Source organism: Scyliorhinus canicula, chromosome 7, assembly GCF_902713615.1.
Source record: "Scyliorhinus canicula chromosome 7, sScyCan1.1, whole genome shotgun sequence".
In the NCBI taxonomy this organism is placed as follows: Eukaryota; Metazoa; Chordata; class Chondrichthyes; order Carcharhiniformes; family Scyliorhinidae; genus Scyliorhinus; species Scyliorhinus canicula.
In genome coordinates this window covers 180,385,660-180,409,576 of record NC_052152.1, presented here as the reverse complement: position 1 = coordinate 180,409,576, position 23,917 = coordinate 180,385,660, and the positions used below count along the sequence as shown (strand labels likewise).

At 46.4% G+C, this 23,917-nt stretch overlaps 1 protein-coding gene across 6 annotated transcripts in view; it reads right to left on the bottom strand.

The window, feature by feature from the left end:
- LOC119969596 (DNA (cytosine-5)-methyltransferase 3B-like) overlaps positions 1 to 23,917 on the bottom strand; it is a 307,538-nt gene that overhangs the window by 109,351 nt on the left and 174,270 nt on the right. For all 6 annotated transcript variants that reach the window (XM_038803415.1, XM_038803412.1, XM_038803414.1 and 3 more), the window contains 5 exons: positions 20,800 to 20,958; positions 13,772 to 13,879; positions 4,525 to 4,666; positions 3,639 to 3,758; positions 3,506 to 3,550 (listed from right to left, as the gene is read on the bottom strand). In XM_038803415.1, coding sequence (XP_038659343.1) covers positions 3,506 to 3,550; positions 3,639 to 3,758; positions 4,525 to 4,666; positions 13,772 to 13,879; positions 20,800 to 20,958 — 574 coding nt within the window. The remainder of the gene's footprint in view (positions 1 to 3,505; positions 3,551 to 3,638; positions 3,759 to 4,524; positions 4,667 to 13,771; positions 13,880 to 20,799; positions 20,959 to 23,917) is intronic.

Sequence of the window (23,917 nt, the reverse complement as noted above, 5' to 3'; positions counted from 1 at the left end):
ACCTTTGTAGCGTCACAGCTGTCACCCCCAACCTCTACCACTGCAGTGACACACACCTCGATGGGCAACGGTAGTGGTCAGGCTTCTGGGGCACATTCTGGTGAGCTCCACATAGTTGCTGATGCACATTGGGTGGAGGCAGGAACGTCCAGGAAAGACAGCAGTCGGATCCCAGGACCCAACTGGCTCTCAGTCAGATGTTGAGCCTCTGGACCAGGTTTACCTGGAGCTGATGCAGACGATAGGGTGTGACTGTGGGATTCAGAGGGGGATGTCACCGACCCTCCAGCAGGTCCATAGCTGATTGGAGGAGCCCCAGAGGCTACGGGCGCAAGAGATGGCGCCGGCAATGCATGGCACCATGGCCAATACTGCTCGTATGCATGGCCCGTATTGGTGGGGGGGGGGGGCAAGTAGAGAGGCAACCGCAATGGAGAGCCTGGTGCATGATGTCAGCAGGATGAGTGGCGAAGTTGGAGACAGCCGTGGCTCGACACCATGCCCCAGTCACGGGGATGTGACCCAGTCTCACACAGACCTTGATGAGGCGCCGCAGGGCATGTCCAAGTCTCAGGTGGACATCACCGAGGCCCTCCAGGGAACTTCCCGGTCGCTAGGAGAGATCTCCCAGCCCCATCTGGGCACAGCTGAGGCGCTGTGGGACATGTCCCATTCTCACATGGGCATAGCCGAGGCACTGCAGAGAATGTCCCAGTCGCTAGAGACATGTCCAGTTGCAGGTGGGTATTGCGTACCCCTCTAGAGCATGTCCCAGTCACTGAGGAGCATCGCGGAGGGCGTCGGCACTGTGCTGCAGACATTGGGGAGCTGCTAGGGCCGGCAGAGCCAGATGACGCAGGGGCAACTGGGGCTTGATTGAGCTGTCCATCCATCCCAAGGTGAAACCCATGGCCTAGGGGCATTTACCGGGAGGAGGGGCGCTGGATGCCAATACGGAGCCACCCTATAGAGTGGCGACAGAGGCCACCTGCTCCCTTGAGACACACCCTAGCAGTGAGTCTTAGAGGCAGCATCCCGGCATGTGCCACCGGCAAGTGCGCCGGTAACTTCTGGCCCCAGAGGATGCCTGTCAGGGGATCGAAAGCCATAGGACGTGGTAAACACCAGGCTGCATCCACCTATGATGTGCATTCTGGGGGCACACCTAGAAGCAGCGGTAGAGCATGGAAGGCTAAGCAGGTCGAGGATGACTGATAGCACACTGAGGTAGAGGGGGTAAGGCGGGGTTAGATGCTTTGTTGGGGGGGGGGAGGGGGGGGGCAGCTCCATCGGGGGATTGGGGCAGTTGGGGATATACTTTCAATTAAAAAATGTTGACCTCAACCAATATGGCGCCTCTGGCACTTTCTTCCACCAATGCATGCTGAGCACCAATCCCATCCAGACTGAGCACCAATCCCTTTTGCCCCATCTCCCCAGACACGGAGGTCCTAGATGGTTCTTCCCCCACCCTCCATGCCCTGCCCATATACCTGGCAGCAGAGGCAGGTCTTGCTCACCGGACCCTCCACTCTGTACCCAAGACACTCCCACGTAATGTTACCTGGACCGTGGACTGGTCCCCTCCCCAGAGCACACACCCACCCTCTTGTCGCCAAAGTATTCCTGGTGCTGGGGCCCAGCCTCTGGGTGTTCGGATGTTGGCTGCTGCGTCCATGGTGTTGCCTCGTGCAGTGTTCAGGCACAGTATCCAGGCATCATGGTCTGATTGGGATGCTAGGCAATAACTCCCACATTACATGGCACCTACTCATGGGGATCCACTTAGGACTGTGAAGTGCTCACTTAACAACGATTGCCAAATCCCTATCAGCCGCATGGCCAGAGGCCTCCACGGTCAGTGGGAGTTATGGATAGTCTGTGGGGCAGGCAGGCAGAGGCTGGGATTGCCCCCAGAACAGGACCACACAATCCAGGGGTTGGCATGGCTGAGCTGCAGGTGCTCCAACAACCATCTGAACACTCCCCCCCCCCCCCCCAGCCAATCCCATGGGCACCTCCCAATGGCGGCCTATACTGACTGAGACTGGCCGGCTGGGGATCCCTCACCCGCTCTCCGAGCATCGGGGCAGCAAGCTCAGAGCCCCAGGCTCACTGCCCGGAACCGAAGCTGGCTAATCACATCCTCGGGTCTCCACCACAGCTCTTCCACCAGCTTCACATTTTAAAAAATCAGCGCCCACGTACCCACTTGCTGGAGAGGCCATTAGATCACGGGGAACTGTTAGATAGGGGGTCACTCCGGTTAATTGTGTGGAGATTGGACTTAAGTGGTGATTATTGGTTTCTCGCCACGCTGAGGTGGGATACTGATTTTGCCAACAGGAGTGAGCCGGTTAGATCGCAAACAGATCGGCACCTGGTGGGTTCGCGATTTTGGCCTCTCCTGCGATTTAACTGCCTCGAAGTGCTCTTGCTTAAGCGCAACGTGGTCTTTAAATCCGCCATAGGAGAGGGGTCACCATTTGCATTAACTTAAAATCTCGTTATCTGGCTTGATTGTCCTCCCATGTTGAACTGTCCTTTCACGGTGTGAATCACAAAAGGTTCTCCAGGATGTGCGTCTGGCAAAAAGAACCCGTCGAAGGTGCACAATTGAGTACAGCCCCTAGGGGGCAGAGTCATGCTTGGGCAGTACCTCCTGGAACTGAGGAGGTAGTGCTGGGAGGGTTCTGTGGGGGAGCTGCCAGGGGTTCTGTGGGGAGGGAGCGGTTCCGATTCCTTGTCTAGGGTGGGGGGTTCAGATTCCTTGTCTAGGGTGGGGGGTTCAGATTCCTTGTCTAGGGTGGGTGGGTTGGGGGGGGGGGGGAATGGGGGGGGTGGCAGTTGTCCATGAGGTGTTCCTTTTTCTATTTTAAATTTTTGGACATCTTTAAAAAACACGCCACGATCTTTTAAGAGCCTAAGTTGCTGGTGTAACGGACTCTGATTTAGCCTGCCCCACCAGTATGATGTCACATGACCTGCCTTTTACCAAGTGCATGGCGGGAAAAGCCAGTAGTGCAGCTGGCCTACTACACTCATTTTTCCTGCCCAAGTTGACACAGCCAAAAAAAATCGAAAAGTTTTCCGCCCAGTGCAACCACCTGGTATTCTACAGAAATGCATTTCCGTACTAAGGCTGAAAAATCTGTGTCCAGCCTGTCCCACAAAGCTTTCATGAAGCAATTTGATTGCTATGTAACTACTTTACTGAATTTAAACACAAAACTATGAGTGAACCTTCCAATAGAACAGCTCTCAAATGTACTAATTCAGAGTTTTCTAATGATGGTTGGGTTGCTCCTGTGAGCTTTCATACAGGAATATGCCTATGCTATATTTATGATTCCAATCTACTGCAAAATGTTTAATGGGAACACATCCTGCTTACAACATTAATTGTGAAATTGTCAATCTACCTGTGTAGTACCAAAGCTATCATTTGAGCAAACTGCAAGACGTTGCATTTAAGAGCAGTTAATAAAAGTAAGATCAATTTTACCTTCAATGCTTTTATTGTTTGCTGTAACTTGAACAAAAATATTTTCTGCAGAGCAAATGAAAAAAAAACTATTAGTTCTTTGACCCGCTAATAATGCATTGAGCAGTTTACCTTAGTTGAAAATATTACTTACCTCTCCCCCGGTGTTCCTCTTCTATCCCTTCTTTGCTTTTGTATAAGCTCGTTTTCTGTTTTTTTGTAGGAGGATAGTACTCAGGCACATAGACCTCTATGGGGTTTTCACCTGCATTTTCTGTCCAACAGATAGAAGAATAGATGTGAAACGTACAGCACTGTATGCAAACATACATTGTGCAAAATCAAACCAAAAGATAAATTAACTGCTACTTTCTGTTATACAAGGAACGAGTAACTATAATAAATTATGCAGCAAAACTCTGACTGAGCGATTCATGATTTATGTTCATCTTCTGAATCCTAATTCATACCTTGAACCAATCCCTAGTTGTGATTGCAATTTGTGACAAACAGGAATATATTTTGAGTTAGCACGCAAGAGTTCACTTAGTGGATCAAATAGCAGAAATCACCACTCAACTACAACTACCAATTTATTAGTGATGCAAATATCAGAAAGACCACAAACCAACTTTTACGCCTAATTGTTCAATAGCAATTAGTGTATTTTTTTAATATGGAGTATAATTTTGGAGGGCGTAATTATGTGGTCAGTTTTGTCAGCCAGCAGCTGCTGTTAATTTGTTCCTGATCCTTGATGATGGTGACAGGTGAGACCTAGCAGGGCCACCCCCCCGCATAAACAGCAATCACCCACCCTTCCACCCCCTCATCGGGGCCAATCTTGCAGGTCCCAGCAACCATGGTCCCATTTAATTGCTTGCGAGGTGGTGTCCGTGTTGTTTCTCCCAGCTAGGTAGTCTCAACAGTGGCCACAATTTCCAGTGGTGCTGCTGGGACTGAAGAGCTGCCAGCCCTTTAATTGCCTGCCTGTTGTTGGAAGGTTGATTATCAAACAAATTCTTTTTGTTGTCAATTACCTGCGTTCTTTTTTGGCTTAATTCCCTCGTAGCCCTTTGGTTGAAAACCACCAAATGCCCAGTCAAGCATTGGCTTAATCTGTTCCTCCAAGGTTCCCCGGTCATTGGAGGGGAATGGAATTCCAGATCTGCTACTGGCGATCTGTAAGAGTTAATATTTTATATTAGGTATAGAATAAATTATCACATCTTGGAGCTCTTTTGATTTATCTTTAGAATATTATGAAATGGTGAAGTAGCAACAAAATACCCTATCCGATTTCTTTGGTGTCACTAATGAATCCTGACCATGACAGCAGCCACATTACACAACTGACCCGCAAAGCAATAACAATGGGAGGTGGATGCATTTCTTAGATCCTTAATTTCTTCAGCAACTGGCCCCAACCGACCCCTCAGCTGTATGGGCACTCCAGCACAACCAGTGCCATCTTGTTGGCTGGGATGGTGTGTGTGGCGAGTGAAGTGTGTATATGCGGCTGCAGCTTGTTAGCCTCCCGACTGTCAATCACGGATCCGGAGAATCCCGCACCATTTTTCACTGGAATTGATTGTGTTCCACATGGCGTCGGTAGTAGCCCCTCCACTGTTACAGAATCGATCCAGGTTCGGTGTCAGTTTTGCTGTCACGGAAGTCCACGATTTCTGCCCTGGCGTCAACATTTACTCTCAGAAACAGAGAGTCCCTCCCCTCTTGTCTGTAATATGCCTATTTGGTGAAAATGTACAAGCAGGACCAATAATATATCCACTAGAGAGACATCCAATGCACCTTGAGGTCATGTCATAAGGTGCAAAGTCTAAACATTCTTCTTTATCTTCCCCTTCCATTTTTAGATTTTCGTGAACAATTACTTCAGGAGCCGAGAGAGCAAGTTGTCCACCTTTCCTCAGACATTCAGCAATGTCACTCTTCCCACTTTCTTGTAAGGTGTAATTACAAGATTCAGCCATGACCACTGTAATTTTCTTTCACCTGACAGTCACCTACCAAGTAATTTGGACAGCACGGTAGCACAATGGTTAGCACAGTTGCTTCACAGCTCCAGGGTCCCAGGTTAAATTCCTGGTTTGGGTCACTGTCTGTGCGGAGTCTGCACGTTCTCCCGGTGTCTGCATGGGTGTCCACCGGGTGCTTCGGTTTCCTCCCACAGTCCAAAGATGAGATGTTAGGTGGATTGGCCATGCTAAATTACCCTTAGTGTCTAAAAAGGTATGGTGGGGTTACTGGGTTACAGGGATAGGTTGGGCGTTTGGGCATAAGCGGGATGCTCTTTCCAAGGGCCGGTGCAGACTCATTGGGCCGAGTGGCCTCCTTCTGCACTGTAAATTCTATGAGAACAATCTGAAAGGCAACTTTTCATTAAATTAATTTTAAGCCTCACATTTCTTGTTTAATTTTAATTTCAATTTAGAAAACAATGGAAACCACAAATGTTAAAAACCTTTACTCGGCACACTCCTTCTAAACTTGCAGTTATTCTATAAGATTTTATTTCTGGCAGCACCCAATATAAGCTCACATATTTAGAGTAGAAAATTGATTTATATGGGAACTCTGGATAGTCAGATTTCAGCTGTAAGCTCTCACTACTGACTCTCCAAAAGGAAAATCAAAGCCACATGTGGAATTTTAAAAGAATACTTAAAGGCTCTTGCTGTAAAATTTCCTCTGATCAGATTTTCATTTCAGCTACACTAGCAGAAGCTTTGCATATAAAATTAACTAGGGTGAAAACTATAAAATGTACTCTGAAACAAAAACAGAAAATAGCCGCAAGTTTACAGCCGGTCAGTAGACATCGGGAGAAAGACTAGATAGTCTATATTTGGCAGGCAAAAACTTGGGGTACATCTATTTTTAAAATTGAGAGGTTTTTGCTTGCACTGCTATCTTGAGGCGATCTATCTTTAGAAGACCATGAATTCAGAATTGTGAACATAAAGAAGCACTTTTCTGCAAATTCTTAGCTATGTTGTGACCTCGCTTCAAAAATTTCCGACATATACTTGATAAAAATACTTGGCCATTGATCAGAATCTGTTTATGAAAATCGCTTATTGTCACGAGTAGGCTTCAATGAAGTTACTGTGAAAAGCCCCGAGTCGCCACATTCCGGCGTCTGTTCGGGGAGTCTGGTACGGGAATTGAACCATGCTGCTGGCCTGCCTTGGTCTGCTTTAAAAGCCAGTGAATTAGCGCAGTGTGCTAAACCAGCCCCTCCCTGCAGTGCCTCCCTACAAGCTATACATTGAATTTGATGCAGTGGCCCTGAAATCTTGCAGTGGAACACTACTGTACAAATGTTATTCTGGAGCTACTCTCGCTTTGCTCTTTCAGTGGATGTGTAACCAATTGAAAATGTATTAACATTTCTTCTAAGTGTTAAGCTTGTGGACCTTAATGTTCCAGAAATCAAGACCGTCTAATTAGCTGCCCCTATTGTCTCTCTAGCTCCTTTTTTAACTCATCAAGCTTAACTTCCTCTAAGATTTACTCAGGTTCGAGTACCCTTACTCTGAATTCACATCTTTCTCTCCTAACTCCCCATATGCCTCCTCCAAGCTCATCATGTTCATAAGTGCAGACTCCGCAAAGGCAGTGACCCAAGCCCGGAATTGAAACCGGGTCCCTGGTGCTGTGAAGCAACAGTGCTAACCACAGTGCTATCGTGCCGCCCTTGTACTAATTCCTTCTATTCCTGGTTCCTATGTTAGCTGACATTATTAACATTTCTCTTTCTACAGATCCTGTTCCTCTTTGCTTCAAATCTTCCATCATCGTCGTTCTCCTCATAAAACCAAAGTTGCAAATTACTGCCCAATCTCCAAAGTCCCTTTCTTCTTCAAAATCTTTGAAGGCATTCTTGTCTCCCAAATATGCACCCATCCTTCTCAGAATTCCTTGTTTGAATCCCTCCAATCATTTTCTGCCCGCCTCATACTATCAAAAGTCACAAATGATATCCTAATTGACTGTGACAAAGGTAAACTGTGCTGGCTCATTCTCCTCCGACCGGCATTCAGGCTCTTAACATGGCTGAACATGAAATTCAACTCCAATGTTTCTCCACTGTCATTTAGTTTGGTAGTACTGTTTGGTACTTTGTGGTTTTATTCGTATGTATCCTGTCATGGCTGGACAATAACCCGCAATGGTTTCTCTTCCTACTTTCTCATACAGTCATCTTTGGAGTTGGCTAAGGATTTATCCTTTATGTCCCTCCTTTTTCCCACATACATGCTGCCCTCAGACACATCTTCCAAAATTATGGTTTTGAATTTTCCTCCAGGGTCAGGAAACAGGAATTGCGACTGTTTCTGGTTCCTAAACTTGGTCCAGGGAAAAGGTCATTCTTTGGAATTTTCACAGAGGCCAACCACTTATTGGCAGAGACACGTTTCCTGTCTAATTAAGGTCAACAGATGAGCTCTTGTACCAATCAGAGGCCTTTCAGCTTGAGTGGAAACAGCAGCCTGCAATGGATGGATAGTAACAGAAAGGGTAGTTCAACATGCAGGCAGACTATCTCCAACTTTATTAAAACTTTAAATAAAAGATAGTTCTGCAGCTTTATCACTACTCTAGTGGGGAATGGGGAGGAAATTCTTCACAGAAAGGCCTGTGGATGGTCTCGAACCCAGGCAGACAGAGTGAGCCTCTTAACTTGCCTGGAGCACTGACACCGTTGCCAACCATTGCGCACCCACCACCAGGCAATTAAACTGCCCCTAATACTTCAGAAAACTAGAGACGGGATGAAAAATTCTAAATGTCCTTCTTTACCTACTGTCAACAAAGATCTTCATCAGCCCTGCCGGCCCAAAACCGCCTCTGCAAAATTGTCTGCACCATGGAGGGGGGAGCGCGCCACAAAAATCTGGCATGTCAACCGGGGGCAGTATCAGGCCCTGATTTTGGCAAGACCTGTAAATCTTGTCTGTTGCATGGTTTTATATCTCTCAGGAAGGGGTTAAGAGGCTTGTATGGTTGAACAATAACTGTTCATTAATAACAAATAACTATATACATATATATAGGAAACTGCTATCTTCATGCCAACATCTACCATATTCACCACTCCATTCTACTATGCCCATGTGACTCTCAACATGATAATATGGACTGGACTGTTTACACAGTTGCATATTAACCCTTTCAGTCCTGAACACTGTTGTACTTGCTTTATCAGCGGGTACAATATTTTCTGTGGTGCAATCACAATAGCTCCTGTGTCTAACTTTAACTTCTTGAGGTGACCATTTAAAGATAGTCAGCATTCCAAAATGTGAATCTAGGATCCTTGATTTCTCCCAAATAGCACTATTGGATTTCTTCTTGGTGTGGCTCATCTATCTCATGGACATTTGGAATCCTCCGGACATCTTGAGGTTTTGGACTTACAAATCTTTCCAAAATGTTCCAGGCAGTTGCAGTGAAAGTATTGCACAGTGAATGCTGAACACTGCTCACACCTATGAGGTTGTGTGGTGCCACAGTGTTGTCATAGTCTGTCACCTTGGGCATTGGGCATTGCTTTCCCTGGATTCTCCTTGCCCTTTTGTTGCTTTATGAGTTGGACTGTTGGTGGCTTGCTCTGTGCCATGGTTTAACTTTGGCAAGCAAAATAGATCAGGGGCGGGATTCCCCGACCCCCTTCCGGGTCGGAGAATGGCTGGGGGCCGGCGTGAATCCCACCCACGCCGGCCGCCGAATTCTCTAGCACCGGATATTCGCGGGAGCGGGAATCGCGCCGCACCGGGCTCCCCCCCGGCGATTCTCCGGCCCGTGATGGGCCAAAGTCCCGCTGGTTGTATCCTGGACCCGCCGGCATGAATTGAATCACGTCCCTTACCGGCGGGACCAGGCGGCGAGGGCGCGCTTCGGGGTCCTGGCGGGGGCGCGGGGTGAACTGGCCCCGGGGGGGGTGCCCCCACGGTGGCCTGGGTCGCGATCAGGGCCCACCGATCCGCGGGCGGGCCTGTGCCATGGGGGCACTCTTTCCCCTCCGCAGTGGCCATCAGCCTCTGCGATGGCCGATGCGTAGGAGACCAGTCCCACTGCGCATGCGCAGGGATGACATCAGCTGACACTCCCGCGTATGCGCGAACTTCCGCCGTCCGGCGGAGTCCCTTGGGCCCCGGCTGGCGTGGTGCCAAAGGCCTTCCATGCCAGCTGGTGGGGCGCCAACTGCTCTGGGGCAGGCCTAGCCCCTAAAGGTAAGGAGGATTCTGCACCTTTGGGGCGGCCTGACGCCGGAGTGGTTCACGCCACTCTGTCCCGCCGGGAATCCCTGCCCCGCCGGGTAGGGGAGAATCCCGCCCCAGTTTTCTGGCAAACACCCAACTGCCTGACAACTTGGGTGGCTTTTTCCAAAGTCAAATCTTCTTTAGATTCTTGTACATCCAGAAGATTATGATTGGCCACTCCGAGTGCAATTCAGTCTCTTTTAGGAATTTTAAAAGACTTCATAACCTCTTCAAAGTTATCGCAAGGTTCATTCATTCCTTGTCTAGCAATTATGCCGTGCCTATTGGGTCCACTATGTTTTCTTATTCAAGCCGAATCTTCTTCCCCATACTGCCAAATTTGTATCTGGTATGGCCCTTCTGCCTGCCTTAATTGGTCCGGCAGTGTAAATTTACCATCCCTGGCTGTTTTCAGCACAGGGGAGTACAGCTTTAATTTATTTGTTCTTTCTTTCCGCATATTTTGGGATTTGGCAAGCTCCAGTCACAGTTACTGAATCATTTTAAGTTTCAGCAATTCTGCAGAAAATATTTTGTACAGAGCTTTTTGACCAGTTAATTTATTTCCTGAGCTTGGAGATTTGAATTGAAGCTGACTTTTTGCTCTGACTTCTCTTTAAGTCTTTTTCCATTGATGCACAGTTGCCACGTGTTAAGGCACTGATTCTGGACCGGGGCTGTAGAGTTCTTCAAGCCGCACTCAATAAACAATTGGTTTGGAAATTATTGTGCCAAATTTAAAAGCTGATTCCAACCTTTTTCTGGAGTTTGTTCACCTTCTTTCGATCCGGCTAGTTTCTTTGACTCTGTTTTCGATCATGTTCACAATAGACCTCCACGTGCTCTGCTGGAGTCCTTTTATACTCCACAGTGGATGTTTCTTCAGCTGTTCAGCCTCCATATTTGTAATGGAACGTCATAGATGATCTCCAGCTGTGTATTCAAGGTAGATGCACCTCTCTAAGTCAAAATGCGTTTCTTTACTTATTCACTCTTCGGGATTTTGAGGTCCTTCATCTGCTGCCACCATATTGTATGTTGTCCCATGAAGAGATCTAGAGGCTTGTATAGTTGAACAACAACTGTTTATTCATGGGCGGCACGGAGACACAGTGGTTAGCACTGCCGCCTCACAGCACCAGGGATCCGGGTTCAATTCCAGCCTCGGATGATTGTCTATGTGGAGTTTGCACCTTCTCCCCGTGTCTGCGTGGGTTTCCTCCGGGTGCTCCGGTTTCCTCCCACAGTCCAAAGATGTGCAATTAGGTGGATGGCCATGCTAAATTGCCCCTCAGTGTCCAAAAGGTTAGCTGGGGTTACTGCGTTAAGGGGGTAGGTTGGGTACTCTTTTCCAAGGCTTGTTGCAGGCTCGATGGATCGAATGGCCTCCTTCTGCACTGTGCAGATTCTATAACACATAGCTATATACATATATACAGGATACATGCGGACTAGGGGATATCATTATCTGAGATTCATCATTACTTCCATGTGACTCAACATTATACAGTAATGTAGATGGTACGGTTTCCCCAGTCTCACACCAACAATTACAGTCCAGAACACCTTAATACTATATTGCCAATGTGTCAGTTTCTATATGTACACTGATGGTACCAGCTCTACCTTTCCTCCTTCTCTAGATTGTGTGAATGCTTGTCTGACATCCTGCATTGGATGAGGAGAAATTTCCTTCAATTAAATATTAGCGAAACAGTGCCACTGTTTTTGTTCCCCATCACAAACTTTGTTCCTTTACTGCTAACCATTTCCCTCTTGGCAACCTTCTGAGGTTGGCTTATAAACTGTTCCTAAAGTTGATGTTTAATTTTGACCCCAAGATCAGCCCCACCACACATTTGCACCATCACTAGGATTGCCTATTTTCATCTCTGTAACATCACCTGGACTCCATCTTGCCTGAGTTCATATGCTGCTGAAACCCTAATCCATATCTTCATTACTTCTCGACTCGATTATTCCAGAGCACTCATGGTGGTCTCTCACGTGGTACTCTCTGCATCTCGAGACCGTGCCAATATCTGGTGCCTATGTCCTAGCCTGCACCAGGCCCCACTCACCAGTCTCCCTAATACTCAGATTGGCTCCTGGTCATGCAAAACCTTGATTTTAAAATTTTCAGCCTTATTTTCAACCTGCTTTGTAACCTTGCACCTCCCTCTTTCAGAAATATCCTTCAGTCTCTGGAGGGCTCTGTTCTCATCCAATTCTGATCTATTCAGCACTCTGATTTTAATTGCTCTTCTATTGGTGCCTGTGTGTTCAGCTGCCTCGCCTTGAGCTCTCCACCTCTCTTTCCTTAAATCACTTCTTAAAACCTTCCTCCTTGATCAAATATTTGGTCCACACAGCCCACTATATCTATCTTTCAGTGGCGTGGTATCAAATTATGTTCTATAATATGTCTGTGAAGCACATTGAGATGTTTTATTATCCTAAAGACACTATAAAATGCAAGTTCTTGTTTTATAACAGTTATTTGGACATTATCCTACTGGAGCTTGTGTGATTTTGCTGTGCTTAAATTGAAAGCTGCTTTTCCTACACTGGAACTACATACACTACTCTTCAAAATAATTATTTAGCAGTGAAAGGCTTGGGGACGTGAAAGCCAGAATATAAAGGCAAGTTCTCCTCTTCATTATGTCTCCTTAATTTTCCAACTCTCAAAGGCTTCCAGAGCATTCAAATAATCTATTGATCTGGTGGGAAAAGGGGACTATGATGATGTGACACACTGTCATATACATATAAATTGATCTCTTCTGCAGAAGATTGAGGTTAATTTATTGACAAGCAGCAGCTAATCCATTTGAACAAAACTGATAAGTAGACACTCTTGTTGGAAAGTGCATTTGCAAATGACAAATTCTGAACTTCACCAGACTGTCAGATTACAGAGGCAAGGGGCGGGATTCTCCGATCCCCCGCCGTGTTGGAGAATCGCCGGGGGGCGGCGTGAATCCGCTCCGCCGTCGAATTCTCCAGCACCAGTTTTCGGGCGGGGTCGGGGATCACGCCGCGCTGATCGGGGGCCATTGGCAGCGGCCCCCCGGCAATTCTTCGAGCCCCAATGGGCCGAGCGGTCACCCATTTTCGGCCAGTTCCGCCGGTGTGAAATAGACATGGTCTATCCCGACGGGACCTGGCTTGTCGGCCATCTAGCAGGGTCCTCAGGGGGGCGCGGGGGGATCTGGCCGGGGGGGGGGGCACGGTGGCCTGGCCTGTGATCAGGGCCCACCGATCTGCGGGCGGGCCTGTGCCATGGGGGCATTCTTTCCCTCCGCGATGGCCTCTGTAAGGCTCTAGCCATAGCCGGTGCGGAGAAGAAACCCCCTGCGCATGTGCAGGAAACACGGCGGCGGTTCTGCGCATGGGGCAGAATACGCCGGCAGTCCTGCGCATGCGCCAACTCGCGCCGGCCCTTCGCCGGCAGTTGGCGCGGTGCCAACCCCTCCGTGTGCTGGCCTAGCCCCCGGAAGTGCAGAGGATTCCACAACTTCTGGGAGGCCCAACACCGGAGTAGTTAGCGCCACTCTTGCCGCCAGCGTCGGGTCATCCCGCCAAGTGCGGGAGAATCCCGCCCAAGGTGTTTCTTTAAAAGGAATTGAAAATTAACAGCCAATTTAATAAAACGTTTTAATATAACTATTTTGTTTCAAAAAAACTCATTGGAAACTAGGGGCACAGAGCCTCTGAATTAACCCATAATCTTGTTTTTTCAGAAGGTACCACAGCTCATTCCCAATTAAGCACTGAAAACAAGAAACTGTGCTCACAGTTCCTCAATTTCTAGCTCAAGTGTATGGAGAATGATGGGGATTTTCTGATCAGCATTGTATGAAGGTTCTGCTCCACACTGGGGTCAATCAATTGGGGAATCAAACCAACCATTTAGGGATGAAAAAGATTTCAGAATTAGTCCCCATCATTACAAATACAACAATTGCTGTCTCACTTTAACAAATGCAATTACCTCCAAAGCCTGGAACACGGCTCTCTTGTAAGAGATCAACTTGTTAAATGCAGAAGTGTGAAAATACTGACTAATTGCAGTGAGAGGAACAAGCTTGTCTGCCGAAACCTTGAAAACAAGAAAATATGAAAATGTTAATAACCCAATCCATTCAGAAAAAGTCTGTACCTGCCAAACATTGCAGGTTTTTAGGACAATCTTACATTTTAGCCCATAATCCAATTGCAAAATGCCATTGGTTTTGGAGTAAAGCCGTACAAAGCAAGGCCTTGCATTCAACAAATATTGTCAAATAGGGGTTTAAATTCCACTGACTCCAGTGAATCAGGAGTCAGTGGGTGTATGTCTGCTGTCTTGGAAGAATGATGAGCCTGCCCCATATTGAAGAAGTGGAGTTAGTGGCAGGGTCAGGACAGGTGCATCATGGCAGCAAAGGTGCATCAGCAGCACCGAACCCAAACTGCCAGCTGGAATATTGCAATGGAGCAGAGGCTATGATGGGGGTATTTAAAATCATGGAGGGTTTAGATAGAGTAAATAAAGAGAAACCATTTACAATGGCCAAAGGGTCAATCAATAACCGGAGAGAACAGATTCAAGGTGCTTGGCAAAAGAACCAGACGCAGCAGAAGAAAAACCTTTATTTAAGCAATGAGTGGTTAGGGTTTAAAATGGACTGCCTGGTAGGGCGGTGGGCATCAATTCAATGGTAACCTTCAATGTAGAATTGAATTAATAATTGAAGGAGGAATACATTTCAGAGCTATAGACAAAGAGTAGAGCAGTGAGACTAACTTGATTGCTCTTCATAAAAATTCACGCTGACTCAACCTATTGAAATCCACCTTCTGTGCTCCACTGTTCAATAAATCGATGAGTGCTAAATTGAGTAGCCCTTAAGAATAGGTGCCTTTTTGGAGTTGCGGTAGAGCCGGGAGTGCAGGAGGCGAAAGAGGCCGGTGTCCTGGCCTTTGCGTCCCTAGTAGCCCGACGAAGGATCTTGCTACAGTGGAAGGCTGCGAGGCCCCCAAGTGTGGAGACCTGGATCAGTGACATGGCAGGATTTATAAAATTGGAACGTGTCAAATTTGCCCTGAGAGGATCAATACAAGGGTTCTGTAAATGATGGCAGCCTTTTCTGGACTTCCTGGCTCAAAGATAGGTACCTTGGTCAATAGCAGCAGCAACCCGGGGGGGGGGGGGGGGGGGTTCCCATTAGAAAATGTTGTTTCTAATATGTTACTTAATATTGTGTTAATTTGCATTGTTGTTAAAATGCTGTGTTCATGGAGGTGGGGCGAATGTTTATGATTGCTAATATTATTGCTATTTTTGGTATTTTATTATGGCTCGTCGTTGTTGCATAAATTCAAAATTTTTCAATAAAAATTATTTAAAAAAAAAAGAATAGGTGCCTGGATTGCAATACACAATTAACCTGTTCCTGTTTAACCTGTCCATACAACACTAGCAGCATGCCAGCTTCACGCTGCCAACTATTTTCCATGATTCCACATCCTGCCAGTGTTAGCTGCACTGTTGAGAGGCTCGACCACTGAAATGGGGCAAGTACTGACAGTAGCTGACACTTTTAAAGCTGGCTGGCAATGCTTAAAGCTAGCTTTTGACGTGGTGGGTGGGGGTGGGAAGAAGAGGGTGTGGGTGCATTGTGGCTGGAACAGCTGCAGGAAGTTATGAAAGAAATGAATAAAAGCAAATCACTGCAGATGCTGGAAATCTGACATAAAAACAGGAAATGCTGGAAAAACTCAGCAGGTCTGGCAGCATCTGTGGAGAGAGAGAAACACAGTTAATGTTTCGAATCTAATATGATTCTTCATCAGAGGCAAGAATCTGACACAATGGCACAATATGGGAGAGCGTGGGCTTTAAAGTTTTCAAATGCTGTACTGGAGGCTTGGTGGAGGATATGGAGTACAGGGACCAGAAGGTCCTTCAGATACATGCATAGAAGTCAATGGGAGCAGATAACCATGAATGTCAATGCCAGGAGTCAAGCCCCAAGCACAGGGATACAATGCCACAAGAATTTCAATAATCTCACACAAGTTGTCACGGTCAGTGAATGCATCTTCAAATGCCATATGCTATCATCTACATCACGAGCTTCACGCATGGCTCAATTAATCATGCTACCAGCACTCACTTCCCAACTATTTCTATCAGGTTTCATGCCTAAAATCCAAATGCAGCATGCATCCTTACACACATAGCACTGCTGCAAGCTTCATACAAACTTGCACATACTGTCAATTATTCAACCACAATGCAGCATCAGTCAAACAAATAGCACGTAACTCACTGACAGTCTTCTCTCCCTCTTTCAGGACAAGGTAACGCACAACAAGAGGCAGCAGAAGCTAATAAAGGTTCACCTGTAAGTCCTGCACTCTATGGAGGAGAAGGCGCAGACCATTATTGGGATGCTATTGATCAGTCTATAGCCAGAAAAGTGGCTGAAACCATCAAAGTGATGCTACCCCTCATATTTCAAGTTCCTTTATCTCACCTCCCTCTCATCCCACACAACTTCCGATTTACAAGCTGCAGATGATATAAGTATGCATCTGTTACTCATTCTCAGTCCACACCACAACCGTACACATGTGTTTTTCTGGCCAGGTTGCACTGGAGGATCAACAAAAAGGCAGTGATGATAACAATAATCTTTATTGTTGTCACAAGTAGGCTGACATTAACACTGCAATGAAGTTACTGTCAAAATCCCCTAGTCGCCGCACTACGGCGCCTGTTTCGGTACACTGAGGGAGAATTCAGAATGTCCAATTCACCTAACAAGCACGTCTTTCCAGACCTGTGGGGAGGAAACCAGAGCACCCGGAGAAAACCCACGCAGACACGGGGAGAACGTCTATACTCCACACAGACAGTGACCCAAGCCAAAATCGAACTGGGTCCCTGGCTCTGTGAAGCGACAGTGCTAACCACTGCTCTACTGTGCCGCCCATCTGGAGCACCATCAATCAATTTCACTCTTGCAGCCACTGGCTCCTCCACTCATACCCACACAATATAGAAGGTGGAATAGAGGTGGGCTGGGACAAATTGTCTGCAGACAGGACAAGACAGGGGAGGCAAGGATAATGCAAATGCAAGCTCACAAGGTGACTAGGTCACTCACGGGTTCTCCTACAGAAACCCAGCTGAGGACTTTCATTGGGCTGCCTACAAAAAATACAATCGGTTTGCTCAACTAAGTTCTTGCTGCATTAGGAATCCTGTCAGAAAGTCTGCAATCGATGTCAAGAAGATGGAGGAGTCCAGCACCAACCTGAAATAGGGCATTGCACAGAGCTGGTAGCCCATTTTTCCAACATGGAATCAATGACCAGCTCCATCATCACTTATGATAGCACAGATCTTGTTGTATGCATGCTGCGCACATATGCTTTGATTGCAAACTATGTCATCAACCCTTGTCACCCAGTCCCCATCCTCCGACTTGCTATGGTAGCTCAAATATAGCTAGTTTAGTGGACTGCTGCAGAACGCTTGTCGCAAAGTCACTGTTTTGGCCCCCATCACAAGCTTTGCTGCTTAGTACCCAAACGCCATCCCTCTCCCAGTAGCTCTCTGAGGTTGAACCTGGTGGTTCACAGTCTTGGTGTCATATTCGACCCAAAGGTGGAGTGGCGTGCTGGCACAGTGGTTAGCACTGCTGCCTCACAGCACCAAGGATCTGGGTTCAATTCCGGTCTTGGGTGACTGACTATATGGAGCTCTCATGTTCTCCCTGTGTCTGAATGAGTTTTCTCCAGGTGCTCCGGTTTCCTCCCACAGTACAAAGATGTGCAGGTTAGGTGGATTGAGCATGCTAACTCAAACTCTTTCAGCATCCCTGATATTAATTGCTTCATCATTTGCATCAGTGCCTTCAGTTGGCTGGGCTCTAAGTTCTCGAATTCTCTCCCTAAACCTCTCCACGTAGCTTTCCTCCTTTAAGACACTACTTCAAAACTACCTCTTCAACCAATCTTTTGATCATCTGACCTAAATTCTCATTATGTGGCTTGGTGTTACATTGACCCTGTGAAATGCCTTATGGCGTTTTATTACATTACGGTGCAATGTAAGCACAAGTTATACGTGGTATACGCATAATGACTGCTGCCAGTAAACTAGGCATTGACCCGATTTATTCTCCGCTTTTTATCACACAGCAGTTGAACATTGAGCGAGCGGAATTTCTTTTTGGTTTTCTGGTTTAGGTTAGAGTTGACATGTGGTACTTGTAAAGCAATGTTTGTGCTCACTCTGCCAAAAAGAATTAAATGTAGTTAGCTCTCAATGAATAGAGAGTGTTAGTGTTTGCGAGCAGCAATCTGCAAGATGTTGCAAACATTTACAGCCCCAGATTGAGAAGAGTCAGACACATAAATGTTATCAGCATGATATCTTCACACTCCAGTCCTTTCCTTACTCTGTGGTTACACTTGTGGCTGCAGCAAGTGGCTGATTTTATTGACGTGTCTTATTGAAGCCCTGACACCTTACTCGTTGTTCTATGCTGAGGTTCAGGTAGGAGGATTAGTTCCTCAACAACCTGGGTGGATATAGCATCCTGTAGATGGCCCTTCTCCCTCATGTCCATCTCCCTCTACTAGCAGTTTCCTCTGTGGTCTCTGCTCATTCTCTGAGCCATGCTGTATTCCAAGGGAAATTTTGACTAACGCACTCATATCTAGGAACTAGTTTGTGCATAGTGCTTGAAATCTGAAAAGTACCATCACCCCATTCCTTCTAGGCATTAAACAACTGTAGACAAACAGAATCAAAGCAACTGCCAGAAGAAATCAGTGAGCAACTAATCTGTGGGTAGCTGATGATCGCTTTAAATTGGACGAGTGGGTGGAGTGGGGGGTTGCAATTGGGTGAAGTTTTTCCTTTTGCTAAATGCACATTCAGCTGGTCAAGGTTATGAGAGGGCGGGAGCATTGAACTCTAAAACGGCATCACTGGCACCAGTTCATCTTTACATGCTGATTGACGTCGTAATAAGATGTAGAAGCAGAAGTAGGCCATTCGGCACATCCAGTCTGCTCCGCCATTAATCTGCCTGTTCTGCATGCTTCCAACATCTGATCATTTTACCCTCACTCTTATGGCAACTGGCGTAACTTGCCCCAAAAACATCCGCATGGGCATCAGGTGCCATTTTTGTTCTAAACCAGGATCCGTAGTGCCCAAATTCACACTATATGAATTTAGGAGGACTAGAAGGCCCTAAAGAAAATGGGGTCAACAGCTTGTTGCATTTTCAGCCACCGTCCAGGAGTTTCTGCTGGGCTTCTACACAGGACCCTATTGGAATTTCATGCCCAGAGTTTCTTAATGAAATCCCTGTGTCCTTTACTGTGTATAAAATGTAGAATATTTGATGACTCAAACAGCAATGGTTCCCTTTAAATAGGTATATATTAAATAAGGGACCAGTTTACTAATGTATCTCCCATGACGTTGTTTATAGGAAGTGAAAGTTGCTCTGCGGTTGAGTGCCTTACCTCCTGACTCCCCGACGCTGTTCCAGCGTCTACAAGTCAATACTGTGATGGAATGTAACAGAATACTTCCCACTTGCCAGGAATGCGATGGAAGACTCTTCTGTTCGCTGGATGAGCGCCACTCAAACAACACTCAAGAAGCTTAATGCAGGACAAAGCACACTATCCACCATCTTAAACTGCCATTAACTCCATCACTGGTGCACAGTGATGACAGTGTGTACCATTTACAAGATGTAATGCAGCAATTCACCAAGATGTACTGCAGCAATTCACCAAGGCTTCTTCGGCAACACCTCCGAACCCATGACCTCCACCACTACTTCTTGAAGGTCAGCAGATGTATGGGAAGACCAATGAACCATTCAGATTGAGACTTGGAAATATACCACTATTCCTTCATTATCATTGGATCATAATCATAGCAGCACATGTAAGTATTTTTAACACACAGACTGCAATGGTTAAGAAGGTAGCGTACCATCACCTCCTCAAGGACAATTAGGGATGGGCAATAAATGCTGGCCTCTCTAATGGCACCCACATCCCATGAATAAATGAAGAAAAACGATATGCAATTTTTTAAGGATGGGAATATGATATACATAACTGTTGCCAAAAGGGAGCTCTGTACAATATCCCTCCAAGAACATGAGATTTCATAGCAGCAAAATGGCACATTCTGAGGTTAAACATAACCCAAGATCAATTAGAAGGCAATCACCAAGATTAGAAGGAAAAAAAGCAAGAATCGATAAGTCCTTGCTAACATAGTTTTGACACTTCAGCACGTGAAGTATAGAGTATGGCAGATGTATGCCAGGCGTAAGAGATAAATACATATATCCCTAACAAGATTAAGACTGCTAAAATAATTCTCACCATTTATGAAATTTACTGCTGAGAAGTCTAGTTTTCACTTGTTGAGATCATCATACAGCTGTGTGTGAATTTGGTGAGTGATTCAAAATTGGAATAGTTAATGCGTTAAATATATTTTGTGTTCTGTATTAGAAATTATTAACTTTCAGACTCTGCATTGCTCATAAAAGGAGATGAATTCTTCATAAATATACTATATGCATTATTCAAAAAACAATAGAAAGCAACACGAATAGAATTTAATTAATAATAGTCAAAATAATTTGACAACACAATGAACAGTCCCAAGGTAGAAGATGCAAATGCAACCAAGTTCAAGTAAAATCAAGGCCGTTAGGGTAGAACATCCGCTTGGCAAAATTCATATATGAACACATTATATTCCCATGTGTACTGTTTCACGAGGCTTTAACCTCTTTTTCTTTAGTTTGTCAACATCTGCATAAAAATACTGTACACATGAACAATTACAACTATTTCATGTGTTTGTATGTGAATTTCACCAAACCTGAAATTCTACTGTCTGATCATTAGGAAAATTATGTAAATATGTCAAATTATTCTGAAATTTTGCTTCACCTTTATCTCCTATTTTGCATTTACCTCTGAGAACTTGCCATCTCCAAACCACTGAAGCCATCTCATTCCTGATGCAGCTTGTCTTCTTGCAGGTGTACGCCAGGAAACGACTATTGCTGGCCACCATGAGAATCCCTTGATCTTCCCCCAAACCAGCTCCCCAATGCCATAACCTTTGCCATCCTGAAGACAGAAAAATATTTATCATCAATGCAATTATAAACCCACAAAATTTTCCAATAGTTTCTTATAATTACCCAATTACATCAAAGCATTTATAACAATAAACGAGTCGCTTTCAAATGTTTGACAAGGAAGGAGAGGGTGCCCATAGAGTTGAGAATGAAAGATTTTGCTGGATCTCCCACTTGTAATGACTATTACACGGGATTCTACTTTGCACTGGCCCATATGCCAGAATTTAATGGAGTTGACGGAGGTCTTGCCCGCCAGCTAAGGAGCTAGTGAAAGCTCTGCATCACCTCTTTCCAGGAAGGCATGTCACATTAAGTGCCAATCAGGCAGCGTCAGGCTTTCTCCTGGATTAAGGACTGGCGAGAGCTGTCAGCCAATAAGGGACCAGTAGCTCTTCATCACTCCGCAGTACGTCATTAGGGAGGTGTTAGTTGCTGCTGGTAATGCACGTTTCAGGACTCAAGTCACAAGTGAGTGATGGCTGGAGGGGGATTGTACGATGGGGGTTGCAGAGAAGCATGCTGGAAGAAAGGGTAGGGGACTCGTTCTCAGCGAGTCTTCAGCCTTCCCAATGGCAAATCTCTCAATCAAGCACCTGGTGTCCTTGAATGAGAAAATATCTGGAAGTTCACAAGCAACCCCTACAGGGCATGCTTTTCGGGCTTCCAACATGGCTAGTCCCCTCCTTGCCACTGGATGAATACCAGAGGTGACGGGATGAGCCCCTGCCCGTGTCTACAAGGCTTTCCACTATGGACTTAATCGAGGAAGAGGCAGGGTCCCCATCCAAGTCGATGAAATACCCCCCTGCTACCAAACCCGACAAGGAAGAATATTAAATTCTTTGCTCTCAAACAGAATAAAGATGTTGCATAATGGTGAATTACAATGTACCCCCTGATTTTCTGTTATGCAGAAGACTAGTCAATTGGCAATTTTTGGCAAATATTGGATTTCATTTTAAAATATTCCCAAACACAGATTTCAAACCTCTTGGACACGTTTCTCCCAAAAGGGAACAAAGTCCCGAGCGAGCGGGTTAAGCTGCTTGTTTCCTGGCACTCGCAGTGCCAAGAAACACCTGGTTATTCAACGCGACTCACGTTGAATAAAGGGCCTGAACTGGAACATGAAGCCAAGGCCGCACATAGCCCTGCTTTGTACAGTGGGGAGCTCTGCTCGCCGGAACTCTCCATTGTAGTGAGAAATCGGAATGCCATTTGTAAGTGGCTTCCCGATCTCCAAGGCCCCCGAAAGAATCCCTGACCTCCACCCTCCACCCCACCCCCCAAAGCAATATCGCAATATGGGAGAGCCCCCCCCAACATCCAAATAGGGCAACCACGTCTCAATAGCGTGGGCAAAAAATGCCAGCCTGGCACGCTGACGGTACCAGACTGGCACCCAGGTGGCACTACCAGGGTGCCAGGCTGGCACTGCCAGGGTACCCAGGTGGCACTAGCAGAGGCAGGGAACACCCTGCCCGAAGTGCATGCAGCTGGGGACCTCTGATCCCCTTGGAGACCTCCGCGAATGCCGTTCCACCTGGTCCCTGTTTGTGGGGTCCAGTGCTGTACAGCGCTTGCTGAGGTCTCTTAAGCGAAGGGGTTGAATCCCAAAGCCTCAGGTACTTTGGGAATCTGCACATTAGAGTGAGGCTTATTGCCTCGATCTAAAAAGTGATCCCGCCATTGTGGGCGGGATTCAAATCACAACGTCATGCGAGATTCCGCTGAATCTTGTGAGGCATTGCGAGTCGGTTAAATCCCGGGAACGGGGTCTCTCAGCTTTCAACGGCCATCCTCCACCATGGCGATCTGCTTTTCAGGCGTAGCGTGGCCGTTGGATCGCGCCCCTTGTCTGGATGAAAATTAAATAAATCAAGCTAGGGATTTCAACTAATACCAGTGCCAGGGGCTGGTTTAGCTCAGTGGGCGAGACAGCTGGTTTGTGATGCAGAACAAGGCTAGCAGCGCGGGTTCAATTCCTGTATCAGCTGAGAATTCTGAATTCTCCCTCAGTGTACCCGAACAGGCGACTAGAGGCTTTTCACAGTAACTTCATTGCAGTGTTAATGTAAGCCTCCATGTGACAATAAAAGATTATTATTATTAGATGAGTTTCACATAAAGTAAAGTCACCATAGCCCCAGATGACCATAGGCTATTTTCCCCTTTGAGGGGGAGAGCTGACTGGTGGTGATTTAATCTGAGGATCACCAGACCTCAGGCAAGTGGGACGTTTGTGAAGGCGGGGCTTTCATGAATAACCTCAGCCGGTAAAGGATTGGGATCTGCACTGGTGGCCTCGCTCTGTATCATGAATCAGCTGTCCAGCCAACTTACCTAAACCGGCCATATCATTATGCCATTAACGGCCCCAGCATACTTGCTTGGCAATGAAGAAGGAAACTGTTTTCACAGGCTCAGTTGTGAAATTGTGAGGATGGAGGATGAATAGAAGCCGGCAGCTTCAAAGGTCGGGAAGAAAGCCCTGAAGGAAATGCCAGTCAAGGGCAACAAGTAGAGAACGCTATTCAGGAAGGAGAGTTATTCCATCTACAAGGTGATGAAGCAGGTTCATCCCGTCACGGGTATCTCCTCCAAGGCCATGAGCATTATCAACTCGTTCGTCAACAATATCTTTGAGTGCATCATGGCCCATTACAACAAGAAGCACACCACTGGCTCCCGAGAGATCCAGACCAATGTGCGCCTGTTGCTGCCCGGGGAACTGGCCAACCACACCGTGTCAAAGGTGGTGACCAAGTACACAAGCTCCAAGTAAAACTGTTCTGCAAATCTAATTCGACCAGCACAGAACAAATAAAAGCAGAAATGCTGGAAATACTCAGCAGGTCAGGCAGTATTTGTGAAGAGAGAAATAGAGTTATCCCTCAGGCTGAGGGTCTTTCATCAGAACTTGGAGAAGTTAGATATATAAACAG